At 41.0% G+C, this 18,672-nt stretch overlaps 1 protein-coding gene across 1 annotated transcript; it reads left to right on the forward strand.

Annotated features, from left to right (window-relative positions):
- Window positions 1–171: 171 nt before the first annotated feature.
- On the forward strand, window positions 172–18,287 carry LOC126970351 (rho GTPase-activating protein 190-like; the record flags this gene model as incomplete). The annotated part of the gene is made up of 9 exons (XM_050816206.1): window positions 172–198; window positions 7,673–7,775; window positions 9,535–9,641; window positions 11,352–11,446; window positions 12,154–12,309; window positions 12,724–12,868; window positions 14,643–14,749; window positions 16,910–17,091; window positions 18,184–18,287. Coding segments are annotated over exons 1-9 (1,026 nt in total), but the record flags the coding sequence as incomplete, so codon positions are not given.
- Window positions 18,288–18,672: the final 385 nt, after the last annotated feature.

Consider the following 18,672-nt stretch of genomic DNA (forward strand, 5'->3'; position numbering starts at 1 on the left):
AAGTTATTCGAAGTATTGCTCTATCCGTATTTAAAGAGCCATACAAAACAACTTCTCGTACATGAGCAACATGGATTCACTCAATCCCGTTCAACGAGCACTAACTTGGTTGTATACCATAATGAAATAGTAAATGCAGTTGATGCTGGTGTACAAGTAAGCGCTATTTACATGGACTTTGCAAAAGCCTTCGATAGAGTTAGCCATATTATTTTATTGCAAAAAATAAAGTTATATGGAATAGGCGGGACGCTTTTGGAATGGTTTAATTCCTACTTATCGAACAGAACTCAATACGTAGCGGTGAAGGGCTTCAAATCCGACAATTACGCAGTGATCTCAGGAGTACCTCAGGGTTCTCATTTGGGGCCATGGCTGTTCAATTTATTTATTAACGATATTGTATCTCACATCCAACACAGTAGCACTTATCTCTTTGCAGATGACCTTAAGTTATGCAGAACTATAACAAGCCCTTTAGATTGCGATTTATTACAAGAAGATCTTAATGCAATATACAAATGGTGTACTAGTAATAAAATGATATTGAACACAAGTAAATGTTACTCTATCACATTCACTCGCAACCGCGATATACTCAGAACTCAATATAGCATTAATGGTTTAATTCTAGAGGATAAAACTGATATTAGAGACTTAGGGGTTTTTTTTGATAACAAATTAACGTTTCTGCCTCATATTGATAATGTTATTAATAAATCTTCCAAAATGCTAGGCTTCATCATCCGTAACTGTAAAAAATTCCGCAATCCAGCAACTAAAATAACCCTGTATAATGCTTATGTGCGCAGTAATCTAGAATACTGTAGCATCGTTTGGTCTCCTCAATACAACATTCACCAATTAAGAGTTGAACGCATTCAAAAACGGTTCTTATGGCACCTTGCTTTTTCTTGTGGGGTACATAAGCAATTGCCATCGTACTGCGATAAGTTGAGACACTTTAACTTGAAAAGTCTTTCTGTTCGACGACAAATGCTAGATCTAATATTTTTATACAAAATAATTAGAAATCAGTTCGACAGTCCATCACTCGTGCACTCCATCAGCTTACGAGTTCCCCGCCGAGTACCAAGGCGTGCGCAAGTCGGAGCTGGCCTGTTCCATCAGCCATTTGCCAAAACTAACCTTAAGCAATTTTCTCCCATACCACGTCTATCAAGAACTTATAACTCCATCTGTGGTGAAGTAGATATTTTTAAAGATTCTTTACCTGCTTTTAAAAAAAATATTACGAGATTGTTAGGCGCCAAAATATGATTAATATTCTTCTTCTTCTTTTTTTTCCTTCTTTTCAAATTCATATCTTGATTTTATAATTTTTGTTTTATTTTATATAATTGTTTTCTGTGCATGTTGTGACACCTTAATTTGTTGTACATTCAACTCATTATTTGTTAATATTTGATATATTTTAAGCATATTAGAATGTAACAACTACTGGTTGTCCTATAAATAAATAAATAAATAAATAAATAAATAAATAAATAAATATTTTTTATACGCTCTACAATACTGTCTTTGATACTTTACATATTTTGTACGCAGTCAGATTTTCAAAATATAATGTTTCTGTATTTTTTTAGAGATTTATAAGTTCATCTCTAAATATAAGGTGAAAGTTCTATACTAAATTAACATCCAAGATGGCGCCTATGAAATTTACCAACTTCTCTTCATGGTTGTCATTTTCATGGTTTTCGGGGTCAACAATAACGAATATCGGGTCAAAATCGAAATCCAAGATGGCGCCTATGAAATTTAGCAATATCTCTTCATGGGTGTCATTTTCATGGTTTTCGGGGTCAACAATAAAGAATATCGGGTCAAAATCGAAATCCAAGATGGCGCCTATGAAATTCACTAACTTCTCTTCATGGGTGTCATTTTCATGGTTTTCGGGGTCAATAAAAACGAATATCGGGTCAAAATCGAAATCCAAGATGGCGCCTATGAAATTTAGCAACATCTCTGGGTTTGTGTGAAAATGGGTGTCATTTACATCGTCAAAAATAGAATTTATTCATAAACTTAAATTATATTATAAAAAGCCTGTCTAACAATATCCCACATGCTAAATTAATTCTTCATGACCTAAATATAGAAATATTTACGTTTCGACTTTTCACCTACAATATTTACAAAACACATTCCGTTACCAATCTAATTTAAAAATCTCATAATTTGATTTTGAAAGACCTATCTAATGATACCCGACATGCATAAAAATTTTCATTTTCTTTTTAACCACGACAAGCTCTACACTTCTTATCAATAATTACCATCATATTATGTCAAGAAGAGTTATTTCAATAGATATTGTAATCATAAGGTGATAACTATTACATAAATGTAACGTATACCTTCCTTAATCCCGCATTATTTTCAAAAGTCCAAAGGAAATATCATGTATCAAACCTGAATGTACCTTTCAAAGACCTATCCACCGATAACCCCACAAGGTAAGTCTCCAGTATTTTTTTCAACTCCACTTGTAGGGGAGGTGTCCTTAGGGGGGAAGCTACGTCCAAAGCACCAGACAACACAAAAAATGGGTTGCGTACTAAGTACACATGCCAGAAGTGAAACTTATTTGTGAAAACCAATTTTCAAATCTCGTTTATATTAATAATTATCCTAATATGTTCTCTAAACCAATTGATTTTTGTCAATATTAGAAATTATTAGATGTTTTACTAATTATTATTAATCATTAAACCTGCACAATACAAAGCTAGTAGGGAAGATGTTCTACTAACTCCCGGCCGCGCGCTAAACCTGCATGATACAACGCTAGTAGTGAAGTTGTTTTACTTCATAGCGGTACCGTTTGCTACTGCTGCGAATGTAGCATATTCGCTTTTTCTCACTCTATCTCAATCAGACTCAATCACCCTCCCCTCTTCTTGGATAAAAACGTCCTTCATTTTCGTGACACTTGGGCAAAGAAGTTTCACTTCAAAAATGATCCCAAATTCGTTCTCTGCACCCTCGAGATCCTCAAAAACGATATCCATATTGTTGAAGTCATAATAGTGCGCGGCGGCCATCTTGTATTTCAAAAGGGATCCCAAATTCATTCTCTGCACCCTCGAGAACCTCGAAAACGATATCCATATTGTTGAAATCATAATTTTGCGCGGCGGCCATCTAGTAATTCAAAAATGATCCCAAAATCTTTCTCTGCCCCCCTGAGAACCTCGGATACGATACCCATATGGTTGAAATCATAATTTTGCGTGGCGGCCATCTTGGATTTCAAAAATGATCCCAAAATGATTTTCTGCACCCTTGATAACCTGGGATACGATACCCATATTGCTGAAATCATAAATTTTCGCGGTGGCCATCTTGGATTTCAAAAATGATCCCAAAATCGTTCTCTGCACCCTCAATAACTTCGGATATGATACACATATTGCTGAAATCATAATTTTTCGCGGCGGCCATCTTGGATTTCAAAAATGATCTCAACATCGTTCTCTGCACCCTCGATAACCTCGGATACGAAACCCATATTGCTGAAAACATTTCTTTGCCCGGTGGCCATCTTGGATTTCAAAAATGATCCCAAAATCGTTCTCTGCACCCTCGATAACCTCGGATATGATACCCATATTGCTGAAATCATAATTTTTCGCGGCGGTCAATCCAAGAGGATTTAAAAAAAACTACACACGACATTATGCGACAGAATTGCCATCTAAAGTTCTAATATTTAACTACTAAACGAATACATCAACCAATTATCAAAAATACATAGGTATTAAAAAAAAACAAAATTCAAACCTGCTAAAGTATCAAATTCATTTGGTTCCCGCAACTAACTTTAAGTACGTGTATGTGTTTGAGCGGTGTCAGTGTAGTGGTGCTATTCGAGACCTCTCTGTTTTGAAAACGCGTCCTTAAAGGAACTGTCTTCCACATTCAACCATACCATGGAATGAACTTCCCTGTGCGGTGTTTCTAGGTTAATACGACATGGGTATCATCAAAAATTCATTCACTTTAAATCCCACGCTCCTGTGATTCCTATCATGTTATAAGATATGAGTGCAGGTGATCACTTACCACCAGGTATCGTATACGTTTGTGTTGAAATTCAAATATTTTTATTCAAAATAGGATATGTTATCACTTATTTAAAGTTAAAAACTACCATCTATTTAACTTGACTTGGTCGAGTAGTAGGCATTATAAGTTTATGTGGGACTAATCATTGGGAGGCACCTTTGCACAGGATGCCGGCTAGATCATGGGTACCACAACGGCGTCTTTTTGTGCCGTGAAGCAGTAATGTGTAACCATTATTGATTTTTTTTTTCTGGAATAAGAGGAGAAACGAACGTACGGGTCACCTGTTGTTAAGTGATCACCGCCGCCCACAATCTCTTGCAACACAGAGGAATCACAGGAAGGTTGCCGGCGTTTAAGGAAGGTGTACGCACTTTTTTTTGAAGGTACCCATGTCGTATCGTCCCGGAAACACCGCACAAAGAAGCGTCATTCGACAGCGTTGTGGTACGAGGAAGAAAGCTCCTTGAAAACCGCACTGTGGAGGACCGCCACACATCCAGATGGTGGGGATGATATTATAATTTGCGTGTCGTGCGAAGGTGGAATTTGGCGGCAGGAATCTGGTTAAACAGCTCTTCGGAACACTCCCCGTGATAAATGCGGTAGAAGACACACAATGCAGCGACGTCTCTACGCAACGCCAAGTGCCAAATCCAGCACTTCACAGAGCACTGGGTCCCCCATAATTCGAGCTGCTCTACGTTGCACGCGGTCAAATGGATCGAGCTGATACTGGGGTGCGCCAGACCAGAGATCAGCAGCATTTCTCCATGTGTGGCCGGACCTGCGCTTTGTAGAGCGCTAGAATTTGGGCCGGCTTGAAGTATTGCCGTGCTCTATTAATGACGCCCAGTTTCTTTGAAGCCAATTTGGCTTTGCCCTCCAGATGACCACGAAATTGGCAATCGCTCGAGATTTCGAGACCCAGTATACCGATACTAGGCGAGGCTTTAAGGGAAGTGTTGTCGAAGAGCGGTGATACGACAAATTGGTTTTTTTTAGTGGTTAACGCGCAAACTTGAGTCTTCTGCGGGTTAAATTGGTCAAGGTTGAATTTACCCCATTCCGCGACCTTCTCAAGAGAGGACTCGATGAAAGACACAAGTTTCTCCCGGCACTGGTAGATGATTTCCCGAGAGAGACCTGTATGGCCCATGTATACGGCATCCCCTGTGCTGTCGTCTGCATAGCAATGAATGCTGGAGGTGTCCAACATATCATTGACATGCAGAAGAAACAGCGTTAGAGATAGCACACAGCCTTGGGGCACTCCAGCATTCACGGGCTTCGGGTTCGAGCAATATCCGTCGACACTTTCACAAGCTCTCGGGAAGCCCAAATGATGGAAGTTTTGAAAGGAGCGCCTTCCCCCTTGCTTTCAATAGCTGCAGCCCATCTATGTGTTAGGTATACCAGAAGATCACCTGCCGTCCGACCATGGCGAAACCGGTATTGTCGGTCGTTGATCAACTGGTGACCCTCTAGGTATACCAAGAGCTGTGCGAGCAATAGGTCTGTAGTTTGCCGGATTCGAACTGTCTACTTTTTTATCCGGATCCGATGGACAAGGGCTGACTTCCATGAGTCCGGGGACTACGCCTTTAGAATAAGAGTGCCGGAATAAACGCGTTAGCACCGGCGTCAAATCAGGGGCACACATTCTAAGCACGATTGGAGAAATGCCATCCGTGCCGTGACATCGCGGGATGGTCGGCGGTGTTTTTCCGTTGTCGTCAAAAGTCGAGTTGGAGGCGAAAAGAGCGCACTGGGGATCGGCTTTCTCTTTTGCCGTATGGGCCAGGGTGTCATTCCTCATGTGCAACGGCGGCATGGACGGCTGAAGTTACCAAGAGCAGCTTTCGACAACGACCAGAACTTGCGTGTTCCTGTCGGGAACTGGAAAGCTGCTCGCCTTTAACGACGTGTTTTGACTTTGCACGGCGATTTGCCGCTTAAAAAATCTGGAGGCACGGTTGTATTACCTCTTAAGAACTATGCAGTTCGGATCCTTTGTGCCCAGCGCCGCAACCCAAGTTCGATACGCCGGTTTTTTGCAGTCAGATGCTGCTTTAACTGACGCACCGAACCAGGGCTGTGATCTGCCACCGATCGGTACTACAGAGTTTGGTATAAAAATATCCATGCCCTGTAGTATCACATTGGCTACTGCAACGGCGCAGGCACTAGGATCATCTGAAGGGAAACAAACCCTGCCTCAAGGGTAGGATGCAAAAAAGGAACGCATCCTATCCCAACCTGCTGACTTGTAGTGCCAAACGCGGCGGGTTGCTGGTGGTCTGCGACGTTGGCATGGCCACCGGTCATCGACACTAGCCTATGCGAAACATAGCGGCACTAGGCCGCTACTTCACGCCGGTCTTCTGTGCAAGTGTGGTAATTAACCCGGACGAGTTTGGCCCGATTGTGCTGACGTCAAAAGACGGCAGCGTGACTCTCCCACTTTTGAAAAGCCCTTAGTCGCCTCTTAATACACCCATCATTGGGCCTCCATGGGACTCCCCTAATCTTTTTACGCCCCGGGGAAAATACAGGGCAGTGTTTCGGTCTGTAGTGTGCCATAGCTAGTGAATGAGAGTAAACACTTCTCTTAATGTGACGAGCGCAATTGTAGTGCCGCTAAGAATTTTCGGGTTTTTCAAGAATTCTGTGCGGCACTGCATTGTAATAGCAGGAGAAATCAATTACCATTAGCTGAACGTCCTGCTCGTCTTGTACCTTATCTTCATTTAAAAAAATGCCTGTCCCTGGTATTAACATTATTGTTTTACAGTTTGTTTTAATAAAATTACATATTGAATGTAATGCATCACCATCACCAGGCGGAGGAGATCGCTCGCGAGTTCGGCGCGCGGCTGACGGCGGGGTGCGACAGCTCGCGGCGCGTGACCGTGGCGGGCCAGGGCTGGGCGCTGCAGCACCGCCTGGAGCGGGCCGAGCTGGCCGCGGACTTCGACCCCAACGGTACACGTGCAACATTACATACATACATATAATGAGGCGGGGTGCGACAGCTCGCGGCGCGTGACCGTGGCGGGCCAGGGCTGGGCGCTGCAGCACCGCCTGGAGCGGGCCGAGCTGGCCGCGGACTTCGACCCCAACGGTACACGTGCAACATTACATACATACATATAATGAGGCGGGGTGCGACAGCTCGCGGCGCGTGACCGTGGCGGGCCAGGGCTGGGCGCTGCAGCACCGCCTGGAGCGGGCCGAGCTGGCCGCGGACTTCGACCCCAACGGTACACGTGCAACATTACATACATACATATAATGAGGCGGGGTGCGACAGCTCGCGGCGCGTGACCGTGGCGGGCCAGGGCTGGGCGCTGCAGCACCGCCTGGAGCGGGCCGAGCTGGCCGCGGACTTCGACCCCAACGGTACACGTGCAACATTACATACATACATATAATGAGGCGGGGTGCGACAGCTCGCGGCGCGTGACCGTGGCGGGCCAGGGCTGGGCGCTGCAGCACCGCCTGGAGCGGGCCGAGCTGGCCGCGGACTTCGACCCCAACGGTACACGTGCAACATTACATACATACATATAATGAGGCGGGGTGCGACAGCTCGCGGCGCGTGACCGTGGCGGGCCAGGGCTGGGCGCTGCAGCACCGCCTGGAGCGGGCCGAGCTGGCCGCGGACTTCGACCCCAACGGTACACGTGCAACATTACATACATACATATAATGAGGCGGGGTGCGACAGCTCGCGGCGCGTGACCGTGGCGGGCCAGGGCTGGGCGCTGCAGCACCGCCTGGGCCGTATGTTAGGCAGAGACCACTTCTTTCCACTTGCTACGATCCTTACATACTTGTTTCGCTTCGTCCACATTCATTATTCCTTTCATACATGTTCTTCGGTTTAGGTTACTCTTGACCTGACCTTTTGTCAAGACGTCCCTGATTTAGTCTCGAAACGTCTGCCTAGGTCTACCCCTTCCAACACTTTCATTCACACTGAGCTTATACACTTTTACCTTAACCTTCTACGTAGACTATTTTACAAAATGTTACTAAACAGGTTCTGATACACTATACTTTTTCCCGTCGGGTTAGGCAGAGATAACAGAACGCCAGTTGCTTCTGTCATTACAATACTCCCGCACTTCCTCTACATTCATTACTCTTTTCGTACATGCTCGCCGCTCCCGGGTGTTTCGGACCTTTCCTTTTATCAAATCGTGTTTGGTTGGTTTGTTTGGTTGTTGTTTATTTGGTCGGCTAATGTCCTAAGAGGTCTTCCGCTTTCGACTTGCCCACTCACTTGCCTTATATATTTGATTAGTCATTCTTTCTTCACTTTCACTCATTACACAATTCATACACTCATATATACATAGAATAATAACGCTCAACGATAGTTTCATTCATAGTTTCTGTCAATAAAGAAGTAACTTATAATTAATGTGTGCGTGAGCGTCACGTTCTTACATTCGCCAACACGCACACAGACAGCAAAATAATGTTGGAAGTGAATAGACATTTCCCTAAATCAGTAAATTGTAAGAAATACTAGATTATATGTAATAAAGAAAGAAGAAATAAAATATTAATTATGAATTTAATAAAAACAACACGTATTTAATTATTGTTGCAACAATATTTGAAATGTAAGTAAAGAAGTTCTTTGGAATCGTTGTGTTTTGAAACTCGATGAAACGAAATAGCGAGACGATAGAGGCGCTATTCCCAGCTATATCCGAGGTTTTCTAGAGTGCAGTGATTGAATTTGTAAAATTTTTGAAATCCAAGTGGCTGGCGTGCAAAATAGTGATTTAAACAATATGGATATTGTATCCGAGGTTCTCGAGGGTGCATAGAACGAATTTGGGATCATTTTTGAAATCCAAGATGGCCGCCATGCAAAATTATGATTTCAACGATTTTAGTTCCATGTGGCACAACAATTACCGAAAGATGCCTATAAGTTGTTTGGCATTACGGTTATCATACCCACCACGCATACGTATATTATTCTATACATATAATTTATATATTTGGTCAATTCCCTCAGTGATTTGATCATGTCACGGAGTATGTAGAAAATAGAAATACCAACTCGATTTTATCATTCCTCGAAACTAATCTAGTGATTTGACTAAATGCCAAACTCACTGTTTTCATCATATCTCTGCGACACACACACAAATATATAAATACCAGCTCAAAAAACTATTGGATGGCTGAATGATCGTTATTCCTCAAGTGCGGACTTGCCCGCACAATTGCTTAACAATCTGGTCTAAAAAGAGAGTTTGTTTTTGACAGATCGCCAGATGGCGCACATCACGGTTGTGCATAATGAGGGAAAGTTTGAAAAGGAATGTTTATTGTTTTCAGGACAAGTATCAGGGATTGTTCTGAAGCCGCAACAGCTGCATTTAACCAAGTTTGATTATGTTCTGTTTGTTTCAGGTTACTTCTGTGTGTATCAAGACCAAGACTCTTTCGAATATATCAGGAATTGTGCGGAGAAAACGTTGCTTACTAGTCTGGAACAAGAGGATAAATTGCCTTTTCAGGTATGTACTTAAAAATGCCTTAAAAATAATATTATCAATCAAGATTACGTCACTTGTATATCAACACCCTCTGCTTCCCCGGGGCATAAAAATAATAGGGAAGTCCAAGGGTGCCGAAAGAGGCGACTATGGACAAATGTCCATAGTCGCCTCTTTCCACCAGTGGGAGGCTTCTTTGCACTGTATGCCAGCTACATTATGGGAACCACAACGGCGCCTATTTCTGCCGTGAAGCAGTAATGTGTAAGCATTACTGTGTTTCGGTCTGAAGGGCGCCGTAGCTAATGAAATTACTGGGCAAATGAGACTTAACGTCTTATGTCTCAAGGTGACGAGCGCAGCTGTAGTGCCGCTCAGAAGTTTTGTTGATTTTCAAAAATCCTGAGCGGCACTGCATTGTAATGGGCAGGGCGTATCAATTACAATCAGCTGAACGTCCTGTCCCTTATTTTCATTAAAAATATATATATATTTTTGACCTGGAAATACAATGGAGGTTTCAGAATTTACTGAGAATCGTATAGGTGATTTCATACAAGGAACACTTACCTTCTAGATACGATATTAATTTTGTTTAAGATTATATCCTATAAACTCATAGAAAAATTTTAAGAGATTGACTGTTCATTGTCAGTACATTTATGAAAATTTAATATACATTCACGAAAGCCATCACCTCTTTGCTCTAAATAGTGATTTTCATTATTATAACACTAGAAATAAAGAATTGCTTGTAACTAATTCTAGTAGGCTCAGCTAATAGCTGTAAGGGTAAATGTATACATTTTTATAGCAAAGTCACAGTCTCTGTTCAGGCATTATGTATAAGTAAATTTAAATGTTTTTTAAACAGTGACATCAAAAATAATTCTAAAGGTATCAATTTTTAGAAAATAATTGCCTTTTATAGATTTTTATAAAAGCATATATAAATAGACATAAGATATAGCGATATTTGGTCAAGGGGCTTGAACATACCCCATATTAATGTGGTCATTACAAGGTGGCATTAGTCGACCATGCTGCCTCAGTTCGTATTGGTAAATCCACGGGTGGCTAGGTTTCCTCAAGATATTTTCCACTATCGTAAAAGTGTCAAAATAAAATATTAACATTAAATACATTGGTACGTGGCGGAATCGAACCAGTTCTTCAACGTAACGGCCCTAGCCTTTGGTCTAACGATACTTTTAAAACATTATATTATGATACATTACTATTACTTTAACAGAAATTGTGATAGAGATCTTAAGTGTAGCCCTTTAAATTGCACTGCCCAGATTCGTTTTTCGAGAAAGTTCCAGATTATTTGCTTAGTGAGTTGTATCTCTTCTGGGTTCAGAATGTGTCGCTCTAAGAGGATGTGTTGTTGTATGCAGGATTAAAGGAATATGTCTTACATCATTTATACGTCTAAATAGACTGTGACAGCTGTGAAAACGTCGAAAAAAATTTGAGGTTGACAGTAAATCTCTATTTTGAGCACGCACACTTAACACATTGGTTCATACAAATCGCGAGTAAGACTTAGCTAGTCACGCACACTAAAGTATTAAACCTGTCCTGTTTTCATAGGTTGTCTAGAGGCAAGAGGCTCTATCTAGATTCTAGACGTATGAATTATCAAAGGAATATGAATTGCTGTTTTCTCCGCTTTAATTACTGTACTCATGGTGTTGATGTATCTATAGTTAGTAAATATTTCCGCAGGGCTTGCCGCTAGTGGTAATATTCGTGCAAGACGACGCAATGGACAAGAAAGAAGTGGCTCGGCTTCAGGAGGAAGGCCAGAATCTAGCTGATAAGTATGTTCCATTGTTGTCTTTTATACACAACTATACAGGGTGTAATCGTTAAGTGTGACGAGGTAACTATTTCGTAATCGTAAGTGTTGCAGATATCAAGAAACTTTAAACCGATATCACAAGTACGCGACCTAATCAGTAAAATGAAATCAATAACTTATTTTTAAATAAAACGAGAAGTATCCAAAATGTTGATATTAAACACTCACGTACATGATTAGTTAATTAATTAATTACATACATTAATTAATATGAGATTAGTAAAATGATTAATAATAATAATAATTTTCTTATTTTAAAAGGTTGTTTTAAGTTAGTACTCATATTAAAGGAAACTGTTAATTGATCTAACAAAGTAATAACTAAGTATCTTTTAATCGAATTATATTTATTTCTTAGTACGTACAAAATTTTGTATTCAATGTTCGAAGTGACGTCCTTGTGGGATACAATGACCTTTCTAGTAATCGCGTACTAAATGTATGTGAGTGTTTAATATAAAAAAAAAATTAACACTTCTCGTTTGATTTTTAAAAAGTTATTGATCTAATTTTACTGATTAGGTAACATACTTTCGATCTCAGTTTAAAGCTTTTAGACATCTGTAAAAGTTACGAAATAATCGCATTAACGATTACATCCTGTATAAGACGTCTTGTTGTGTTCACGGTTAAGAGGTTAAGAGAATAATAAAATGACTCTTGTAGCCTTCACTGCTCGTACATGGAGACGAGTGTACGCGAGCTGGGTTCGGAGTCGCTGACGTCATCGGCCGCGCACGAACTGATCCGGGCCAACCGGGACAAGGCGAGCTACGCGCACTTGTACCGAGAGCTGGTCGTGTGCTACGACGCCGACATACGGTCGGTATTGTCCACTTACTGATTATGACAGTAATCACGATCATGTTCACGAAGCAACCTTACATTCTTAAGAATGAGTTCAAGCTATAAAGGTTGATGCATCTAATATTCGACAATTTATGTTTATACAATTTTTTCCTTATCTAGTTTATTAGAAATGACTTCAAAAAGAATTCTAAAGGAATCAATTTTGATAAAATAAATGCCTTTATCTTTGACACCTTACAAACTAATTTGTTATGTTTATTACAGCCATTATAAAATACTCTATTTGATTGAAAAGGGTAACCGTCTCTACTTTTTCCAAACATATGGTAGATTCAGTATTTTAAAAGAAATATTTATAGTGACGATTCAAAAGCGTTTAGTTTTAGCCTAATTCAATAAAGTTTATTTAACTTTGAATATTTCCAGTATAATGGTGTGCATGTTCTGCGACGACCCGTACTCGGCGGAGCGCGTGCTCAGCCCACTCCTGCTGCAGCGAGCCTGTTTCCTCACTGGCGACCGCTCGCTGGTCATCGAAACCTTCCTCGGAGACTCCAAGCGGAAAGTCGAGGTCAGTTTTTTAAGGTCTTTTTAATTGATACTAATGGCCCAATGACGCTATATATATAGACAAATCACGTCGTATAAAAACAAATCCGAAACATAGAACACTCTACAAATTACACCATAATAAGCTTCACCTGCTTTACCTATCCATTGCTGCATTTACTCCAGTTGCCTAAAATATTCTTGTTCAATAAGCAGCAATAAAAAACGTTTATTCAGTTGAGGTTACGTATGTTGAATTTAGAACCGGAATCGGACAGTGACAGTTGACACAGGAATAAGGAGAAAAGTGTGCTTAGAATGTCTTAAAACACACTTGCGCTATCAGACTGTGAATGTCCTTATATGAGTATAGAACGTCATTTTTATGGGCACATAAAATTTAGGAATTGGGAAAATCATTTTTAAATGATGCGCGTGCACAGCTACATCTTTGCCAACACCTTGAAGGTAGTCAATAAATCTCACTCTAGTGTGAAGATCTTAAGCAAGAATCTATTAAGCAAGTTACACAGACAATAGGTATCAACAGGTAGGTATGATAGCCAAGACGTCAGAGTACTACAGAGGTTTATATTCAAAATAGTTTTAACTCCAAATACCCCATAAAATGAAATACCGGGGTTTTTTTTGTTTTATGGAATAGGAGGACAAACGAGCGTACGGGTCACCTGGTGTTAACTAATCACCGCCGCCCACATTCTCTTGCAACACCAGAGGAATCACAATGGTGTTGCCAGCCTATTAGGTAGGTGTACGCGCTTTTTTTGAAGGTACCCATGTCGCATCGTCCCGGAAACACCGCACAAGGAAGCTCATTCCACAGCTTAGTAGTACGAGGAAGAAAGCTCCTTGAAAACCGCACTGTGGAGGACCGCCACACATCCAGATGGTGGGGATGATATCCTAATTTGTGGCGTGTCGTGCGAAGGTGGAATTCGGCGGCAGGAATCAGGTTAAACAGCTCTTCGGAACACTCCCCGTGATAAATGTGGTAGAAGACACACAATGAAGCGACATCTCTACGCAACGCCAAGTGATCCAGCCGTTCACAGAGCGTTTTAAACTCTCCTAGTGTTGTATCAGCTCCCTCCATTACCTTCCTGGAATGTTCACAGACTTCTGGGATTGACTTCATATTTTCGAAGATTTTTGCGTGTTGGTCGGCTATTTTTGTACATACCAGAATTACATTAGTGACTCTGCACTTGGGCCAGACCGTTATGCTGATTGTGAATCGGCGACCATACTACTCCGAAACACTAAATAAGGACATAAGTCAACTTAGTTGTATTTGCCCCGTTCTGCCCACCATAATTCGGATGGCATGTTTAAGCTGACGAGTGGTCAGTCTGGGCGATAGTGCAGCTATTGTTTCTTTCGATTGTCTGCAGCTTGTAAGGTTTGGCAATTGGACATTATGAAGGTTATTGTAAGAGAGCGTAGCCATGAACGTATTTGGCTTTAGGGTAGTGGCAATTGGCCTTCCTTCAGTCATTGAGCCCCACCTTGCCAGTTCATCCGCATCTGCATCGTTACCTAATGGACCACTATGATGCTTGATCCATTGTAGGGTCACCCTATTATCATAGGTAATTAGTGCCAGGAGTTCGTGACAAAGGTTAAGGTGCTGTGGGATCCATATACATCCTTCTAATATATTCCCTTTCTTGGCGTGCGTCCGTGCAGAATGGAATGTCGCTATGCCAACTTAATGGCTGACAGGCAGTATTGATATAAAAACCTTTAGTTGCGAATAATAATAAAAAATGTTACAGGTCATAATATCAAGTTTCCATGGTGCCAGCCAGTTCAGGGAGGAGTTAATCCACGGTTTTATACTGATCTACTCTGCGAAGAGGAAAGCCAGCTTAGCCACGTTGAAGTAAGTCACAAAACTTTTAAAACTATATCATGATTTCTTATGCTATCAATAGTGTTTAACAACACAGTTAACATGATCCTAATATAATATAACAATATTGAGTTCGAAAACTAAACCAGTAGTACGAAAGATATTCAAGACGCAGTAAAAGATTCAAAAAGAGGTTAGATTCATATATCTGACATTAACTAGCAACAAAAAACAAAGTCAAAAACCCTTGTTTGATGGTAAATATCACGGTAGGACCATTAATTGCATTTAATTTGTTGAGTAGATAGTGTGCCATGTAGCATCCTAATACAACTGAATTGGGCCTCTCCCGGATACACACCACTCTCCGACTTAAAACCGACGTGAAATATGTGTTTCGTTCGGTCAAAGGGCTGTCCGTAAAAAAAGCTACTTCAGGATGGTACAAGACTAAGCAAGTCCTGGAGAATCTGATTCTGGTCCACCATTAGGATCTGTATCCAATTTTAGATGCCCACTTGTTCCGGGAAAATAGAGAAAGATGCCTAACCAATCCCTTCCACATGCGAATGTGGAATTCTGCAATATCTGCATATAACTCAATTCTAATGCCATTCATCTCCATTTGGAGACGTCTAAGCCGGCGCTGCTCTTTTTGGTCTTTAGTTGACGAGTGCAATTGTAGTGCCGCTCAGAATTTTTGGGCTTTTCAAGAATCCCGAGCGGCACTGCATTGTAATGGACAGGGCGTATAAATTATCATTAGCTGAACGTCCTACTCGTCTCGTCCCGTATTTTCATTAAAAAAAAGACTGCGCTGACTATCGCAGTGTTACGCATTCCTGTATCGGTTCCATTGCCCATAGCGGTATAACACTAAGGATATCTATAGAGCGTACTAAGACGATGCTCAAACTACACACGTAAAACGTAGCTGAGTTAAGCGCAATCTTTGATTTGGTATTTATAGTCATTTAACAGCAGAGATTATGATGATGTTAAGCTAAGACAGTACAATAGAAGGTTAGGCGCGCGTTTAATATTCACCGTACGTTTTCGATTATTATTAAAGAAACTATTATAATACAAAATAACTACACTGAATTATATCAGTATTCCAATCTCAATTGATTACTAGTTTTATCGAAATAAGTGGAAATCTGTGATATAAAATATATTATTTATGTGGTCTTGTTAACTTTTTTGTTCGGCTTACTATGCCTTTCCTAAGTAGTCGTTATGTTGGACTTAAGCTTAGCTTGCACGCGAATGATGATAATTATAGATACGGACTTCGATTTATCTCTCTAGATTAGTCTGAGTAAAGTAAGCTCTATAATTATCCACCAAAGACTCACCGGCTCCTCGAGCATATCCAAATGGCTACGGATTCCGTGTTTGCCAAGCAGACAGCAAGTACCTTTTTTGTTTCAATTTGCAGGGTGCCGTTGCTCTTGAAGTTACATAAGTTAAGGAGACTTAACATCTTTGAGATGCCGCTCAGAATTTTATGTTTTTGAAGAACCCTGAGTGGAACTGTATTGTAATTGATAGGGCGTCCCACCATCAGTTGAACATCTCCTACCTCTCTTCACTTTTTCTTATAAAAGAAATGTTTGGGCACTATTTTGCTTTAATGGCCATCCAAATGTTGTGATTTTTATTGAGTGTAAAATCCGCTAAGTTTTGTCATTCATAAATCCGACACGTGTTTTGCGTCTGCACGAGGCATCCCCAGGAGATGTTGATTCACCAAATTCTCATTAGACATATATGTCTACCAATTTAGCGGATGGGGTGTGAATATAATAGTTACTCAAATAATTTGGGTACATTAACTTAGTTAGAAAAACACAAACACTTTTTCACTAATTATAATACGCCATACATAGAAGGATAGTATTATAAAATATAAAGAACTTACAAAAACTCTGATAATATATACGACATTAATCACACAACACAATACAATAAAATACAGTACTTTAGAAATTAATTCACAAGATTATTTAGAAGAAATTACAGTTATGAGATGCGTGAGCTTATACTTTTATTTATTTAAAATACTATCACTGAATGGCACTCACTCACTGAATAAAAATCACAACATTATTGGATAATTATGGAGTACCGCAAAATAATATCTAATCCAATAAAGTAATGTACATGTTATTGTTTTGTTGCGTGCAGCGCGTTCTCGATGAACATCCCGAACCTGCCGATCCAGATGGTGGCGGTGACGGACGGCAGCAACACGTTCTTCAGCACCGACCTGGGCCACGCGCTCATCACCGACGGTAACGCCACCGCCGACCGCCTGGCCGCGCACTTCACCACCTACGCGGCTCACACCGCCACGGGCGACAGCAAGAGTGAGTCGCGCACGTGTTACTTACAGTGGAACTTCGATAAGTTGAAAACCTCCAAATAATTTATAAATATATTATTGTTATTAAGTGACACAAAAAAAATAAAAATAAAAAAAAACTACGTTTAAAAAAACCGACTACAAAAGCTGAAAAGTATCAAAATAACTAAAAATTAAATTTAAAACACTTCTTATGCAAACTTTTACCTTTAAAATTAATAAAATACTATTATTTGTATGTGCTACATATAAAGCTTTGAAGTCGATAGCGAGTCAAATGTAATAGTAGGTACCTACACTCGGCACGCGTAACTTTAAGCGGGATAGCTTCGTCTTAAACAAAATAGTCCAAGCGGATAGACATGCGTGGCCAAACAACCTAAATAATGACAGTAAGTAAGCTGTTTACAATATTGAGTTTTATTTTGTTTAGGGCTTGGCACCGTCCTAAAACCTATCAAAAGGTAGCACATATAAATAGTATTTTATTAAAATTAAAGGTAAAGGTTTTGCATAAGAGGTGTATTAAATTAAATTTTTAGTTATTTGATACTTTTCAGTTTTTGGGATATGTATTAAAAACTGGTTGGCTTGGTGTCATAGTTATTTTTGCTTTCATTTGAACTTTGAAGTCATTTGTTGTCGAGTGTAATATTGTCAAAAGTACTTTGGTTCATTGCTGTTGTTTTCGAAATAATGTTGATTTATATTAAATAAAAATTTATAAAAAATAATCTCAACCTATAAATGTCAATCATCATCATAAACTAAAACATAAATACTAATAGTTGTCAACTATTGCCGGTAGGTGGCAACTTGCGCGCATATAATATACTAGCCGTTCCCGCCCGCTTCACTGGGCGAATATAAAAAGGAAGGAATATTGGAATGAATATGAAAGGAAGGAATATGAAAATATGTAGCCATAAACCATCTAGGATAAATTTCGCATTGAATGGTGGTAGTTTCATGGTGATACGACCAGTGGTTTAGGCGTGAAAGAGTCTCAAACAAAAACCATTTCATTATACATATATTAGTATAGATAACGTCTGAACGGCGTAGTACAAACACTAACAATTGGTTCGATCGACAGGCGCGTTCTACACGCCGTTCTTCAAGGAGGTGTGGGAGCGCAAGGGCGAGATCGAGCGCGCCTTCCGCATGGAGCGTGCGGGCGGCGGAGGGGGCGGGGGCGGGGGACACAACCTGCCCGACGTGGCGGCGCCGCGCCCCGCGCCGCCGCCGCGCGACCATTCGTACCGCGCGGACCGGTGCGTACAGTGTCATCTGTCTTTTATTGTATATAAGAGGGGGCGGGGGACACAACCTGCCCGACGTGGCGGCGCCGCGCCCCGCACCGCCGCCGCGCGACCACTCGTACCGCGCGGACCGGTGCGTACAGTGTCATCTGTCTTTTATTGTATATAAGAGGGGGCGGGGGACACAACCTGCCCGACGTGGCGGCGCCGCGCCCCGCACCGCCGCCGCGCGACCACTCGTACCGCGCGGACCGGTGCGTACAGTGTCATCTGTCTTTTATTGTATATAAGAGGGGGCGGGGGACACAACCTGCCCGACGTGG

Source organism: Leptidea sinapis, chromosome 20, assembly GCF_905404315.1.
Source record: "Leptidea sinapis chromosome 20, ilLepSina1.1, whole genome shotgun sequence".
NCBI lineage: Eukaryota > Metazoa > Arthropoda > Insecta > Lepidoptera > Pieridae > Leptidea > Leptidea sinapis.